Source organism: Myiozetetes cayanensis, unplaced genomic scaffold (assembly GCF_022539395.1).
Source record: "Myiozetetes cayanensis isolate MyiCay16 unplaced genomic scaffold, myiCay2020 scf58, whole genome shotgun sequence".
Taxonomy (NCBI): Eukaryota; Metazoa; Chordata; class Aves; order Passeriformes; family Tyrannidae; genus Myiozetetes; species Myiozetetes cayanensis.
In genome coordinates, this window is record NW_026087831.1 from 138964 (window position 1) to 152989 (window position 14026).

At 64.3% G+C, this 14026-nt stretch overlaps 2 protein-coding genes across 19 annotated transcripts in view; one reads left to right on the forward strand and one right to left on the reverse strand.

The window, feature by feature from the left end:
- Window positions 1–14026, reverse strand: part of GPATCH8 (G-patch domain containing 8) — a 173739-nt gene that overhangs the window by 54072 nt on the left and 105641 nt on the right. For 4 of the 18 annotated variants that reach the window (XM_050334744.1, XM_050334748.1, XM_050334729.1 and 1 more), the window contains exon 1: window positions 802–869. The exons of 11 other annotated variants lie outside the window; for them this stretch is intronic. Coding sequence is in view for 1 of the 7 variants with exons in the window: in XM_050334728.1 (XP_050190685.1) it covers window positions 802–846 (45 nt within the window). In the remaining 6 variants the exon portion in view is untranslated. Of the gene's footprint in view, window positions 1–801; window positions 917–14026 lie in introns of those variants that run through there. 3 more of the 18 variants (XM_050334747.1, XM_050334743.1, XM_050334728.1) reach the window with 2 other exon arrangements.
- On the forward strand, window positions 8488–10858 carry FZD2 (frizzled class receptor 2). The gene has a single exon (XM_050334753.1). It carries the CDS (start codon window positions 9027–9029, stop codon window positions 10698–10700), a length of 1674 nt encoding a protein of 557 aa, XP_050190710.1. The 5' UTR covers window positions 8488–9026; the 3' UTR covers window positions 10701–10858.

A 14026-nucleotide genomic window follows, 5' to 3' on the forward strand; every position in this document is an offset into this window, starting at 1 on the left:
CCAAAGCTTTAGGTGAAAGGCCCGAGCGAGGATGAGCAGCCCCATCCCAACCGCGGGCTCCCGAAACAGTGGGATCGCCGAGCAGCCCATCCACGGCCCTCCTCGAGCCGCCTCATCCTCGCTCCTTTTGTTTTCCTTCCTAACCCCGAGACTCTCCCGGGCCGAAGTCGGAGAACAACATGTCATTGTTCGGGCTTAATGAGTCAACGTTAATTTTCGCATTGTTTATTTAAGCCCCCCTTTTAAAAAAAACGGCAGCAGTGGCGTTAATTACGACGTCCTCGGTTGGGGGGGGAGGGATGAAATGAGATGAGACGAGAAGGAAGAGGCGTTTTCCAGAGAAGGGGGTCGCTGGCAGATGTTGGGACAGCGGCGTGCGGGGCTCGTGGGCTTGGTCCCGTCACCGGGGGGATCCCAGCCCTCACCGGGGGGTGTTCGGCCCCGTCCCCGCGGGGGTGGTGCCCTCTCGGGGGGTCTGTGCTGCAGCCCCTCAGCGGGGTGCGTGTTGCCCCTCACCGGGAGGGGTGCGAGCTGTCCCGTCACGGACTGGTCCGACCCCTCACCGGGTGGCGGGGGGGGTCCCCTCATCGGCTGACCCCGCCGGGTCACCTCCGCCACCACGACCCGCCCTCCCGCTGCCCCCCACAGCCCCCGTGTCACCTTGACAGCCGCCCCCGGCCCCCCGCGCTCCCCTTCGCGGCGGAGCTCCGGGCCCTGCGCACAAAGCCCCGGTGAGCGACGGGTGAGCGGGGACGGCTCGGGGCGGCGCCGAAGGGCCCGCGGCCCCGCGGGGGGCAGTACCTGGAAGTCCCTGTCCTCGTTGAAGCGGGAGAACCTGTCCGCCATTTCGCGCCGGCCCGACCCGGCCCGGCCCCGCTCCGGCCGCCGCCGCCTCCGCCCTCAGCGCCGCCCCCGCCCGCACCGCGCGTGCGCCGGCAGCGCGCGCCGCTCACGTGACCCCGCCGGGCCGCCCTCCCTCACGGAGCGGCGGCGCAGAACGGCTCGGGCACGGCGGGGAGAGCGGGGAGAGCGGGGAGAGCGGGGACGGGCTCGCACCGCCGCCCTCCGCGGCTCCGGCACGGTGGGTTTCGCCGTCCCGCCGAGCCTCGCTGCGCGTCCTGAGGCAGCGCGCACGGGGAAAGGGGGCACGGCGCACGCGCGCCGGCGCGCTCCCCCCCCCCTCCCCTTTCAGCCCAATGGGGGCTCGAGCTGCGGCACGCGCGCCCCCGCCGGCCAATGAGGGCGCGACCTGCGGCGCGGCGGCCTCCTCGTCACACACACACTGACGCACCCACACACACACTCATACACACACACACCCACACACACTGACGCACCCACACACACACACACACCCCCACTCACACCCACTCATGCACACACCCACACCCCTCGATCCCGGGGTGGGGGGGGAAAAGGAGAGCGAGACCCCCGCTTCGGTCTTCCCGCCTTCCCCGGCTCGAGCCAATGGGAGCTGCTCCAGCCGCTTGAGTGATGGCGGCACCAACCAATAGGAACACGAGCTTTCCCGCCCTCCCAGCTTTGAGCCAATGGGAGCTGACTCCCGCGGCTTGAGTGATGGCGGTGCCAGCCAATAGGAGCGCGGGCTCGCTGCTGCCCCCTCGTGGCGAGCGCTGCGGGTTGTGCTGCCCGCTGAGGGCAGCGCATGCGCAGAGGCCGCTCGGAGGGGCCGCGGCGGGGGGAGTGAGGGCAGAGGGGTGGGCTGAGGGCACTGGGGGCGGAGTGAGGGGAACTGGGGGGAGTGAGGGAACTGGGAAGGGCTAAGGGCACTGGGAAGGGAGTGAGGGGCACTGGGATATGCTGAGGGAGCTGGGGTGAGAGTGAGGGGCACTGGGATGGGGCAGAGCTCATGAGGTGTCCACCCTTGAGGTGTGAATGGGCCCGAGGCCGGTCCTGCGCTGGCTCATGGCCTAGGGGGCTGGGTTTGGGCTTCAGGGCTGGGATCTGAGTTTGGGACTGGGATCAGGGATCTGGGTCTGGGGGCTGAGTTGGGGGCTGGGTCAGGCTCTGGGTGTGCAGGAGCCGCGCCAGGCGGGGCCCTGCCCCTCGGCCCCCCAGCACAGCTGTCACCAGCTGTCCCCGGGCGCGCTGCCTGTGCCTCTGTCCCTCCTGACAGCAGGAGAAACGGCTCCCATCTGTCTCCCCATTCATTCATTTCCCCTCTCCCCGCAGCAGCCGCCGCCGGGCCCTGCTGCCCTCTGCCGCCTGCCCGGGGAGGAGCTCGGCATCGGGGCTGCCCCTGGATCCCTGCAAGTCTCCAAGGCCGGGTTGGACGGGGCTTGGAGCGATCCCATGGCAGGGGGTGGCACTGGGTGGGCTTTAAGGTCCATCCCAATCCCTTCATAATCCATGATTCTAATGCTGTCTCTCAAACTGTGGACTGGGGACCTTGTGGTTGAGGGCTGGGGCCTCTGCACCACCACAGGGTGGCTTGTGAGAGCTTCTGCTGGGCAGAAACCTCCTTGAATTTCCTCCTCATTACCCTAAGAAAGTCCACCTGTCCCCCTCTGCCCCCCAGCACCCACTAACCTGGAGGGGTTGGGCACAGCTCAGTGTCCCACTGGGCACAGGGACAGCTCAGTGTCCTTCTTGGGCACAACTTCATGCCCAGTCAGGCACAGGGACAGCTCAGTGTCCTCACTGGGCACAGGAACATGAAGCACAGTTCTGTGCCCCTCCTGTCCCCATGGGCTGGGGGCAGTTGGAATGGCTGTGTGACACCATGGAGGGGCCTCCAGGCCATGCTGAACCCCCCCTCCACCCTGCAGGGGGGGTTGGATGGTGCTGTGGGACAGGCAGGGCACCTAGGGGACTCTGAGAGCCACCCTGGGCTCATGGCATGGCCTGACACGGGCAGGTATAAATAGCAGCCCTGTCACCTCCTGTCACATGCCCGGTGCTGGCAGGGTCCCCGCCAGGGGCACAGCTGTTCCTGGGACAGGGAGGGATGGCCAGGGGGGCACCCAGTCCCTCCTCCATCGCCGCCACAGGGGCCGCCCCACACACCAGGAGCAGCCCTGGGGTCTGGGCTTGCCCCTGTGAGGCTTCACTGTCACCACCTTGGGAACACAGACCCCAGCCCAGCACGGGGGCAGAGCCGAGGTGGCCAGACCACCCCATCCCCCCAGTATAGGGCCCCCTCTGGACACAAACAGGGCATTTCCAGCCCTAAATCAGAGTAAAAAGGGAAACCTGTGTCCCACCACCACCACCACCCCCCCACACCCATCACCCACTGCATGGGCAGAAATGGTCTCTGGGTGGCTCTAAAAATACCCGAGCCCTGACAGTGACAGCTGCTCCTGGGCCAGGGGCACCCGCAGGGGGCCGGGGCTGCCAACCCTGGGGGACCCCAGCTGGAATAGTGCATCCAGCTCCTGTGCCCCCAGCGCAGGAAGGACAGGGAACTGTTGGAGCCGGTCCAGAGGAGGCCATGAAGTGGATAAGGGGACTGGAGCAACTCCCCTTATGGAGACGGGCTGGGAGAGCTGGGGCTGTGGAGACCCCACAGCACCTTCCAGGATCTGAAGGGGCCAGAGGGGGACTCTTCATCAGGAGCTGGAGTGGCAGGACAAGGGGGAATGGGTTTAAACTGAAAGAGGGGACATTTAGGTTGGATATACAGAAGAAATCCTCCCGTGTGAGGGCGGTGAGGCCCTGGCACGGGTCGCCTGGAGAAGCTGCGGCTGCCCCTGGATCCCCGGAAGGGTTCAAACAATATGGCCGTGGCTGTGGCGCGGTGGCTGCGCCGTCCCCCCGGGCCTCCCCGAAGCCCCTAATCCATCTCTCGCAGCGGGAGATGCCTAAGCTGCCTTTTCAAGGCGGCCCCTCCTCGCGCGGGCTCGCGCGCTCTCAATGCCAGCGCTGGCGGGGGATGTGTCGGACAAGCCGAGGGGATCCCTCCCCTGCCAGCAAGGTCAAGGTGTGCTTTAAGCCGCTTTCCCCCGCGCCCGCCTCGGTGGGCTCCGTGCCCCGCCGGCACCGGCTGCGGGTCCGGGCGACCACGTGGCACCAGGGACTTGCCAGCCCGGACCTGTTTGTGGTGAGGGCTCATCCCCCCCAAGCTCCTCACAGCTGCTTTTGGGGTTGCCCACCAGTGCCCCCGGGACCCTCTGGGTACCAGGGCTTGGCTAACGCTGTGTCCACTGCCTGCCAGGCTGCCCCGGGGCTCAGGCACCCCATGGCCCACCTCGGGGGTGCCCCAGGGCTCAACTCGCCCCACAGCCCGCCCCGTGGGTACCTGAGGGCTTGGCTTGGTACCCTGGGTCTGGGGGCACCCCACACTGCACCCCACAGGTACCCCAGGGCTCAGTTCACCTCACTGCTACCCCGGAGCTTGGGGGTAGCAGTGGGTACCCCATGGGTACCCCAGGGGTCACCTCACCCCCCAACTCACCCTGTGGGTACCCCAGAGCACAGCTAACCCCACAGCCCACCCCACAGGTACCCCAGGACTCAGCTCCCACCCCCATCCCATCTGATCAGCGCTGATCACAGACCCCTCCCACCCCGTGGAGCCATTGCAGGCCATTAGACCAGTTTAGACCAGTACAAACCAGGCCTGAGCACTGGTTCCTGCCCTCCCCTAACCCACAGCACAGCGTGTGTGCAGCAAAGCTGGGCACAGGCGTGCAAACACAGGCACAAAGGTACCCAGGTGCCAGCAGGGCTGTCACACACAGAGTCCCCAACACTGTGACCCCCCCCAGCCCTGCTGCCACGTCCCCACACTCACCCCTCCTGTGGGTGCTGTGTGTTCAGGTGTGTGCACACATGTGTCTGCTCACGCCCCGGGGTGCAGGGGGACCTGTGCCAGGGACCCCGTGTCCTTCCCTGTTCCCTTGGTGACAGACCCCCGTCCCCGCTGGCACCTCGCGCCCGCCGCCAGCCGGGGCCTTTGTGCCTGGTTTTAATTAGAGGCTCTTAAGTGTGAAACAAAGCCGAGGGCAGGGCCTGGGGCCCTTCCCCTCCTCTGTGCTCCTGGGGGACCCCCGGGGTCCCCAGCCCCCCTGGCATCGCCTGGAACAGCCCCTCCCTGCTCTGCCCTCCTCTGTGCCACCCCTAAGGGACGCGTGGTGCAATTTGGTGCTGCCAGTGCCTCCCCCAAAATGCTGCCCTTGGGGTCGGTGCTGGCTACCAGCCCACGCGTGGGGCCGTGCACAGGACCAGTGCCAGCCGTGGTGCCACCCCCGTGGTGCCACCCCCAGTGTCACCCCCAGCGTGCCTGTCCCTGGGGAGGAGGCTCAGAGAGGGACACCAGCCTGTGGCTGGGCTGAGAGTGCTTTCAGGAGGTCCAAGGGCAGGACCTGGGGGTTCTCAACTGTGTCCCCCATGCCTGGCCCTGATGGGTGAAGGGAGGACCCCCCCAAGTGCCCTTGTGATGGGGAGCTGGCAGGGCGAGCTGGGTTTGACCCCATACTCCCAGTCCAGCCCAGTCTGGCCTGCTGGCAGCACCCACCCCCTCCTGCTGGGTGCCAGTGTGGGTCCCTGTCCTCACAGGTTCCCCCAAACAGAACCCCAGGGAATCTTTTGGGGAGGAGGCAGGACTCTCTGCCACCCGGCACAGCCCTGGCAGGGCTCAGGAATGAGGCTGGGAGCCTGGTGACAGGGACAAGTGGGACTCGAGGGATTCCCTGGCCACCCTGAATGTCCCTGTGAAGGCAGGACCTCCCTGGGATGTCCCTGACATCCTCAGCCCACCCAGGGGGTCCTTCCAGGGCTGGCTGGAGGGTCTGCTCCGGGTTTCTCTCTCCTCAGGAGAGCTCAGCACCCACTCTGGGTGGGACCATTCGTGGGTTCTGTGGCCCCCTCTCCTGAGCCACCAGCAGCCAGCAGGACAGGGAGCATGGGGACAGCCCCTTCCACCTCCTGGGGCAGGGGACACGAGAGGCACAGGGGACATGGTGGGGGCAGGGGACACAGGGGAGTGTGAGGGGACGTGGGAAGGGCCCTTTCCCCGTGAAAAGAAGCCAAAATCTGGAGCTTTCAGGAAGCCAAATCGACGTGGCTGCTCAGACGCCCCTGCTCCCCTCTGTCCCCATCCCTGGCGGGCCTGGGGACACGGTGGGGTCACCCAAACTGGATCTGCACCCACGGGGCCGAGGGGAGCTGTGGCTGGAGCAGCCGGGGGAACAGCCAAGGAGCGGGACTGGGAGTGGGACTGGGAGCGGGATGGGGCCGGGAGGCAGTGCTGGCCGGGCTCCGTGCTCAGCCCCCGCCGCCGGCACCGTGCCAGGCCCTTCACTGCAGCCCCCCCGCCCGGGACCCCCGGGCACTCGCCCAGCACTCTCGGGAACCCCAAAGGCAGCACCCCGGAGTCACCCCCGGCCCTGGTTCCCACCCCAATCCCACTCACCCCACCCCATCCACGGGGCCACGCGGACCCTCCGCCAGCCGCGACCCCTCCCCGGGCGCGGGGAGCCCCCCGTGTCCCGCCCCCGCCGCGGTGACACCCGGCACGTCCCGGTGGGGAGGGGGCCGGGAGCATCGTGTGTTCCGTCCTCCCCCCTGCGCCCCCCCGGGCTTTGATTTTGGAGCCCCCCCTGCCCTTCCCCCTCGGCCAGGAGCCGCAATGGTTTCAATTACGCTCTGAAAGGCGGTGGGGCCCCCTCTTTTCACGGCAGCCCGGGTCTCCTGCTCACAACAAAAGCTTAAGTTACAGGAAAGGGAGAGAAAGGGAGGGAGGACGCGGAGGGAGGGAGGGAGGGAAGGGGGCAGCCAGAAGCCCCCCAGAACGGAGCGGGACGGGGGCGGGGGCTGCCCAGCACAATTCCCCCCCGACTGCCCCTGCCTTGGAAAGGGCAGCCCCCCCATCCTGTCGCCGAAATTTGGGGTGATTTGCCAGCAGTTTCTTTCCCTGATGAGGGTCTCTGCTGTGTGTCCCAGTCCCCTCAGCGTGTCCCGGTCCCTTCAGTGTGTCCTTGACGCCCCGATGTGTCCTGGTCCCTCTCAATGTCTTGAATCACCCCAGCATGTCCTGGATCCCTCAGTGTGTCCCAGTGTCACCCCAGTGTGTCCCAGATCCCCCCAGCATGTCCTGAATCCTCCCAGTGTGTCCTGGTTCCCCTCGGTGTATTTCTGTTCCCCTCTGGCATGTCCCTCTGGCATGCCCCTAAGTGTGTCCTAGTCCCACCCAATGTGTCCCAGTCCCCTCCCAGTCCCCCCAAGCGTGTCCCAGTCCCTCCCAGTGCATCCCAGCCCCTCTGCTCTCCCCCCCTGCCCTGTTTGTGGGGACAGAGGTTCCCTTCACCACAGCCCTGGTTGGGGTGGGAGCTGTGGGGCCAGTGGTGGAGGGCAGGGTGGGGAATGATCCCCACCCCCCTGGCTGATTTGGGGACACCCCTGACTGTGCAGTGGCCCTGGGGGGTGCAGCACCCCAGGGTGGCCGTGAGCACCCCACGTGGTGGTGGCATCACCTGGGTGACACCAGGGGACAAGGAGTGTTGGGGCCAAGGCACCCCTGTTCTTGGGGAGGCTTCAGGGGGGTACGGGGGTTAATCCTGCTCCACTGCACCCTAAAGTGGGACTGGGGGACAGTGAGGGACACCCCAGAACATGTCAGGGGGATGTGGGTCCTGGGTTGGAAGGGAGTGTTAGGGGACATGGGAAGTGCAGAGGGCACCAGGGGGGCACAAGGGACACTGGGGGGGAGGGGAGGCAGGGTACACAGGGGGACGCAGGGGACAATGGGGGGTTGCAGAGGACATGGGGCATGTCCGGGAACACGACAGGGGAGAAGGGAAGACAGGAGGGGCACGGGGGACACGGCGGGACAGAGGACACGGTGGGGAACAGGGAACACGCAGGGTATAGAGGAGACGGGGGGCAGGGGGCACGGCAGGGGGCACAGGGGACACGGGGAGTGTCAGGGGACACGAAAGGAAGGTGTAAGGGACACGGAGAGGCAGAGGCCACACTGGGGCTGGGGACACGGGTGGCAGGGGACAGGAGGGGCACAGGGGACAAGGGGGAGTGCAGAAGACCAGGCGGGCAGAAAATGCGAAAGGCTCAGGGGACACGACGGGGGGTCAGAAGACACAGGGCGGGGGGCGTCACGGAACGCGGAGGGCAGGGGACACGAGAGGCACAGGGCACACGGGCGGCGTCAGGGGACACGGGAGCACCCTCTCATCGCGGCCCCGGCCCGACCCCACCCGGGCGGGGGGTGGAACTTTTCCCGACTCGGAAAAACTTTTCGGGCCGGGGGGGCCCGGTGACCCCCGGGACGAGCGGGGGGCGTGGCCAGGGGTGGAGAGGGGCGTGGCCACGGGCAGGTTTGAATGTGACTGGCTGGGAGGGCGGGGCGGGGCCGGTCGGGGGCGTGGCTCGGGGAGTTGGCCCCGCCCCGCGGGGACGCGGCGCTGCCCCTCACAAAGGCGGCGGGAGCGTCCGGTGCGGCCGCTCCGCTCCCCGCGCCCCGGGCACCCCCCGGGACCCCCCCGGGACCGCCCGGCAACCCCCCGGGACCCCCCGGCAAGCCCCTGCCATCCCCTCTCCCCGACCCACCGCCCGCCCGCGGCTCCGGGAGCACCAAGTCCGGGCAGCGGGAGCAGCGCCGCGGAGCACCGGGAGTGACTGGGGCGAGCACCGGGAGTGACTGGGGCGAGCACCGGGAGCGCCAAGCCCGAGCAGACGCACCGGTAGATCGGGACACCGCGAGCCGTCCCGCCGGGAAGCCGGGGCAGGCGGGCAGCGGTAACCGGGAGCCGTCCGGGCAGCACCGGGCGCGGCGGGTCCCGTCACCGGGAGTCATCCCGGCGGGAGCTGAGACTATCCAGTCACCGGGAGCCGTCCAGCCAGCGGCGGGCACGGCAGAGCTGAGCACCGGGAGCCATCCACGAAGCACCGGGGTCGCTGGGACACGTCCAGGCACACCGGGCACGGCAGAGCTGATCACCGGGAGCCATCGAGGTAGCCCCGGGCACGGCACACCGGGACGGGAGGACGGGCCGTCCGGCTGGGCAGCGGGCACAGTAATTTGGGGCGCAGGGACTCGGGGCACCACCATGGCCCCCGCCGGCGTGCTGCCCGCCCTGGCCTGGCTGCTGGCAGGGCTGAGCGTGCCGGCGCCGTGCCTGGCCCAGCTGCACGGCGAGAAGGGCATCTCCATCCCCGACCACGGCTTCTGCCAGCCCATCTCCATCCCGCTCTGCACTGACATCGCCTACAACCAGACCATCATGCCCAACCTGCTAGGCCACACCAACCAGGAGGACGCGGGGCTGGAGGTCCACCAGTTCTACCCGCTGGTGAAGGTGCAGTGCTCCCTGGAGCTGAAGTTCTTCCTGTGCTCCATGTACGCACCGGTGTGCACGGTGCTGGAGCAGGCCATCCCGCCGTGCCGCTCCATCTGCGAGCGGGCACGCCAGGGCTGCGAGGCCCTCATGAACAAGTTCGGCTTCCAGTGGCCGGAGCGGCTGCGCTGCGAGAACTTCCCCCGGCACGGCGCCGAGCAGATCTGCGTGGGGCAGAACCACTCGGAGGACGGCGGCTCGCCGGCGCTGCTCACCAGTGCCACGCCGCTGGCCGGCCAGGGCACCCCCGGCGCCCCCCGCTACGCCACCCTCGACCACCCCTTCCACTGCCCGCGGGCGCTGAAGGTGCCCAGCTACCTCAACTACAAGTTCCTGGGGGAGAAGGACTGCGCGGCGCCCTGCGAGCCCGCCCGGCCCGACGGCCACATGTTCTTCAACGAGGACGAGATCCGCTTCGCCCGCATCTGGATCCTCATCTGGTCCGTGCTGTGCTGCGCCTCCACCTTCTTCACCGTCACCACCTACCTGGTGGACATGCAGCGCTTCCGCTACCCCGAGCGGCCCATCATCTTCCTCTCGGGGTGCTACACCATGGTGTCGGTGGCCTACATCGCCGGCTTCGTGCTGGAGGAGAGGGTGGTCTGCAACGAGCGCTTCCAGGAGGACGGGTACCGCACGGTGGTGCAGGGCACCAAGAAGGAGGGCTGCACCATCCTCTTCATGATGCTCTACTTCTTCAGCATGGCCAGCTCGATCTGGTGGGTCATCCTCTCCCTGACCTGGTTCCTGGCCGCCGGCATGAAGTGGGGCCACGAGGCCATCGAGGCCAACTCCCAGTACTTCCACTTGGCCGCCTGGGCCGTGCCGGCCGTCAAGACCATCACCATCCTGGCCATGGGGCAGATCGACGGGGACCTGCTGAGCGGCGTCTGCTTCGTGGGCCTCAACAACATCGACCCTCTGCGGGGCTTCGTGCTGGCCCCGCTCTTCGTCTACCTCTTCATCGGCACCTCCTTCCTCCTAGCCGGCTTCGTGTCCCTCTTCCGCATCCGCACCATCATGAAACACGGCGGGACCAAGACGGAGAAGCTGGAGCGGCTCATGGTTCGCATCGGGGTCTTCAGCGTCCTCTACACCGTCCCGGCCACCATCGTCATCGCCTGCTACTTCTACGAGCAGGCGTTCCGGGAGCACTGGGAGCGCAGCTGGATCAGCCAGAACTGCAAGAGCTTGGCCATCCCCTGCCCGCTGCACTTCACGCCCCGCATGACCCCCGACTTCACCGTCTACATGATCAAGTATCTCATGACTCTGATCGTGGGCATCACCTCCGGGTTCTGGATATGGTCAGGAAAAACCCTGCACTCCTGGAGGAAGTTCTACACCCGGCTCACCAACAGCAAGCAGGGCGAGACCACGGTGTGACCCCCCCAGCCCCGCCGCCATCCGGCCTGAAATTTGGGGTTGTTTTTTTTTTTTGGAGGGGGGGGAATTATTATATATTTTTTATTTTTAGATTTATTAACGTCTAAGGGGTGTCTCTCTTTCTCTTTGAATTTTTTTTTTTTTTTTTTGTAATTAAACCTGTAAATAGCATTTGTAAATTTAATTATATGTATTTCTATTTAAAATTTGAAAGTGAAGGGGAGGAAAGAGGAGAAAAGGGAGGGGGAAATAGGAGAAAAAGGAGTGGGGGGAAAGGAGGAAAGGGAGGAAAAGGAGGGAGTGAAAAAAGGGGTGAATAAAGAGGAAAGGAAGAAAAAAAGGGGAAAAAAGAGGAGAAAAAGGGAAAGTTAAAATGTAGAAAAGAGAGGAGAAGGGGGAGAAAAAAGGAGGAAAGGAAGAGAAAAAGAGAAAAGGAGAGAAAAATAGGCAGGAAAAGGGGGAGAAAAAGGTATAAAGGGGAAAAAAAGGGAGAAAAGGAAGGAAAACTGGAGAAAAGGGAGGAAAGAATGAGAAAAAGGAGAAAAGGGAGAAAAAACAGGGAAGGAGATAAAAGAGAGAAAGAAGATTAAAAAAGGAGAGGAAAAAGAGGAAAATGAGTGAAAAAAAAGAGGGGAGAAAAGGGAGAAAAAGGAGGAAAAAAAGGAGAGAAAAAGGAACTGGGAAAAAATATAAAAGAGGTGGGAAAAAGGAGAAAAAAGAGCAGAAAAAGGGAAAAAAACGCTGCCGAGCCTGGAGAGGACCCTCAACCCCCTGCTCCCCCCTTCCCACTCCATCCCAGCTCCCCCCCAGCTGCTGCTCTAGCGGCCCCTGGAAAAAAAAAATTCGGGGAAAAAAGGCAAAAAAAAAAAAAAAAACCCAATAAAAAGCCCATTTTTCTCGCTCTCCTTTCGAAACTCCCCAAAAAAGTGGATTTTTCTTTCCCCACCCCTTTGTTCGCTCCCATGAGACCCTGGGCCGGGGCTGCTCCCCCCCCGGGGGCTCCTCCTGGGCCCCCCCCCACTTGGCTGATGAGTTTTCCTCCCAAATTCCTTTTTTGAACAATCCTTCCCAAATACAAACGAGTCAAAAAATCCACCAGATTATTCCTGAGGGCTTTTTTTTTTTTTTCCCTCACAAAAGAACCCCCCCAAGAATTAAATTGGGGGGACTGAGAGGGGTCCCTGTGGATGCTGTGGGGCCCCCCCAGTTCCATCGGCCCGTGGGGATGAGCCAGCGCCTCCCTCCAGCTGGAACAAAGCGCTTTGCAAGGGGGAAAAAAAGAGCTTTTTAACCCAAAAAAATAAGGAATTTTCGGTTTGCAGTGGGAGGGGGGGGGAGCCTCTCCTGTGCCCCCCCTCCTGGAGGAAATAGCTCACATTTTCTCTGGGATTAGGGGTTTGGCTGGGGTGGGTCCCCAATCCCGAGGCTCCGGAGAGAAGCAGGTCCCAACTCTGGTTGGGTTTGTCAGGATTTAGGGGATGCTGGAGGGGGGGAATACTGGGATTTTGGGCTGGAGAGGGACAAGCTCCAGGCGGGGAGTTGGCGGTGGCGGGGGGGAAAGGATGGATTTAATCAGCTGGATTTAATTGGAATGAAAAAAAATACTCTTCCCAAAATGGAGAGGGAGACCTGGCCGGGAAGCACTGGCCCCAGGGGTGCCCCAAAACCCGCCCAGGGGAGCCTCAGTGCTTCTCACCTCCAGCATTCCAGGGGGTTTGGGGATCCCTGGAGCACAGAGAGGGATCGCAGGGGGATTGTGCCGTTCCCCTTCCCCCAGCAAAGCCCTGGGACGATCCCAAAACCCCCTTAAAAATCCCAGTCCTGCAGTGTGGGCGAGGCAGGAGCCGAAGGGGTTAAGGCAGTGCCTCTCCAGCACATTTTGGAAAGGAAAAACTCTTTGGATCCGGTTTAATTTTCCAGCGATGACTTGGAAGGGGGAGAGAAGAGGGGGAGAAACTTATCCAGGGCTTTTTTTCCCCCCCCACTCCTCTGTGGTTTGGAGAAGCAGTTTAAGGGTCGGGCTGGGCTGCTCGGGACCCCCATCAGCACCCCCTTGGCACCCCCAGGACACCCCGGCCACCCCTGTCACCCTCCCCTCCCCCCTGCCTTTGGAGCCTCTGGAAAAGGGAATTAAAATGGGGTGATTTTTGCCGTCTTTGTGCTGGTGGTGACATGGGCAGGACCAGCCTCAGCCAAGGGGGTGGGGGGACCCTCCTGCACCCCTCAATCCCTGCCCTCGTGGTGCCACCTCAGGGAGGGGAATCCCCCTCGCCCTGGGGGTCCTGGGCTGTATCCAGCCTGGCACTGGGTGCTTTGGCTTTGGGGTGCTGCCCACGGGGGTCTCTTATCCGGCTGGAAGGTCCTGCTCCCCAAAAAGCAGCTCCCACCCAAGGCCGCTTTGTTTTGCGGAGGCGAAGCGCGGATCGGGATCACGGGGGACGGGGGGAATGTAAACTCTCCACCCAGGAATGCAGGAGCTGGGAGAGGAGGGTTTTTTTTTTTTAAAGGCTTGGATGTCCCGGCTTTGGAAAACAGAGCTGAGATCTGGGATTGCTCCCGAGCCGCGGGAGTGCTGAGGGCACCCCACGGGCACTGCTGGGGCACACTGAGGGTCCCTGTCCCCCCATCTGTGCCCCACGGGATCCTGCGCTGGAGCTGAAATTGGAGTTGGGATTGGGCTGCATCCTGTGCCATGTGGCCCTTTCCAAGCAATTTTTGGGGGAGTTTGGAGGTTTTTGGCTCTTGGGGCTGTTTGCAGCCCAAGCAGGGAGGAGCTGGAGGGCATCTGCAAGCAGCGGTCAGTGCATGTCCCCTCCATCCCCTGGTGTGTCACCCCAGGGATGGGGCACCCTGGATCAGGCAAACACCAGGGACAGGTCACCCCAAGGACGGATCCCTCTGGGAATGTCACCCCAGGGACAGCTAACCCTGGGGACAGGTCACCCTGGGAATGGGTGACCCTAAGGATGGGTCACCCCAGGAACAAGTCACCCCTGGGGAGAGATCGTCCCAAACCCAACTAACCCCGGGGATGGATCACCCCTGTCCAAGTCACCCTGGGGACAGGTCACCCAGAGAACGGGTCCCCCCAGGTCCCACTAACCCCAAGGAGAGGGGACAGGGGACAAAAGACAGGGACCTCCTCTCTGCTCACGGCTGTCCCCAGCCCTCCCAGCCTGGTGATCCCCATCCTCCTCTTCCCCTTTTAATCCCAGCGAAGAGGCAGCAAACGCCGGTGGCGGGTGGGGCCGTGTCCCCGCCCGGCCGTGCTGGGGGTCCTTTGATGTCCCCTAATGAGCCCCTCTCTGTTTTCTCAGCTGCCAGAG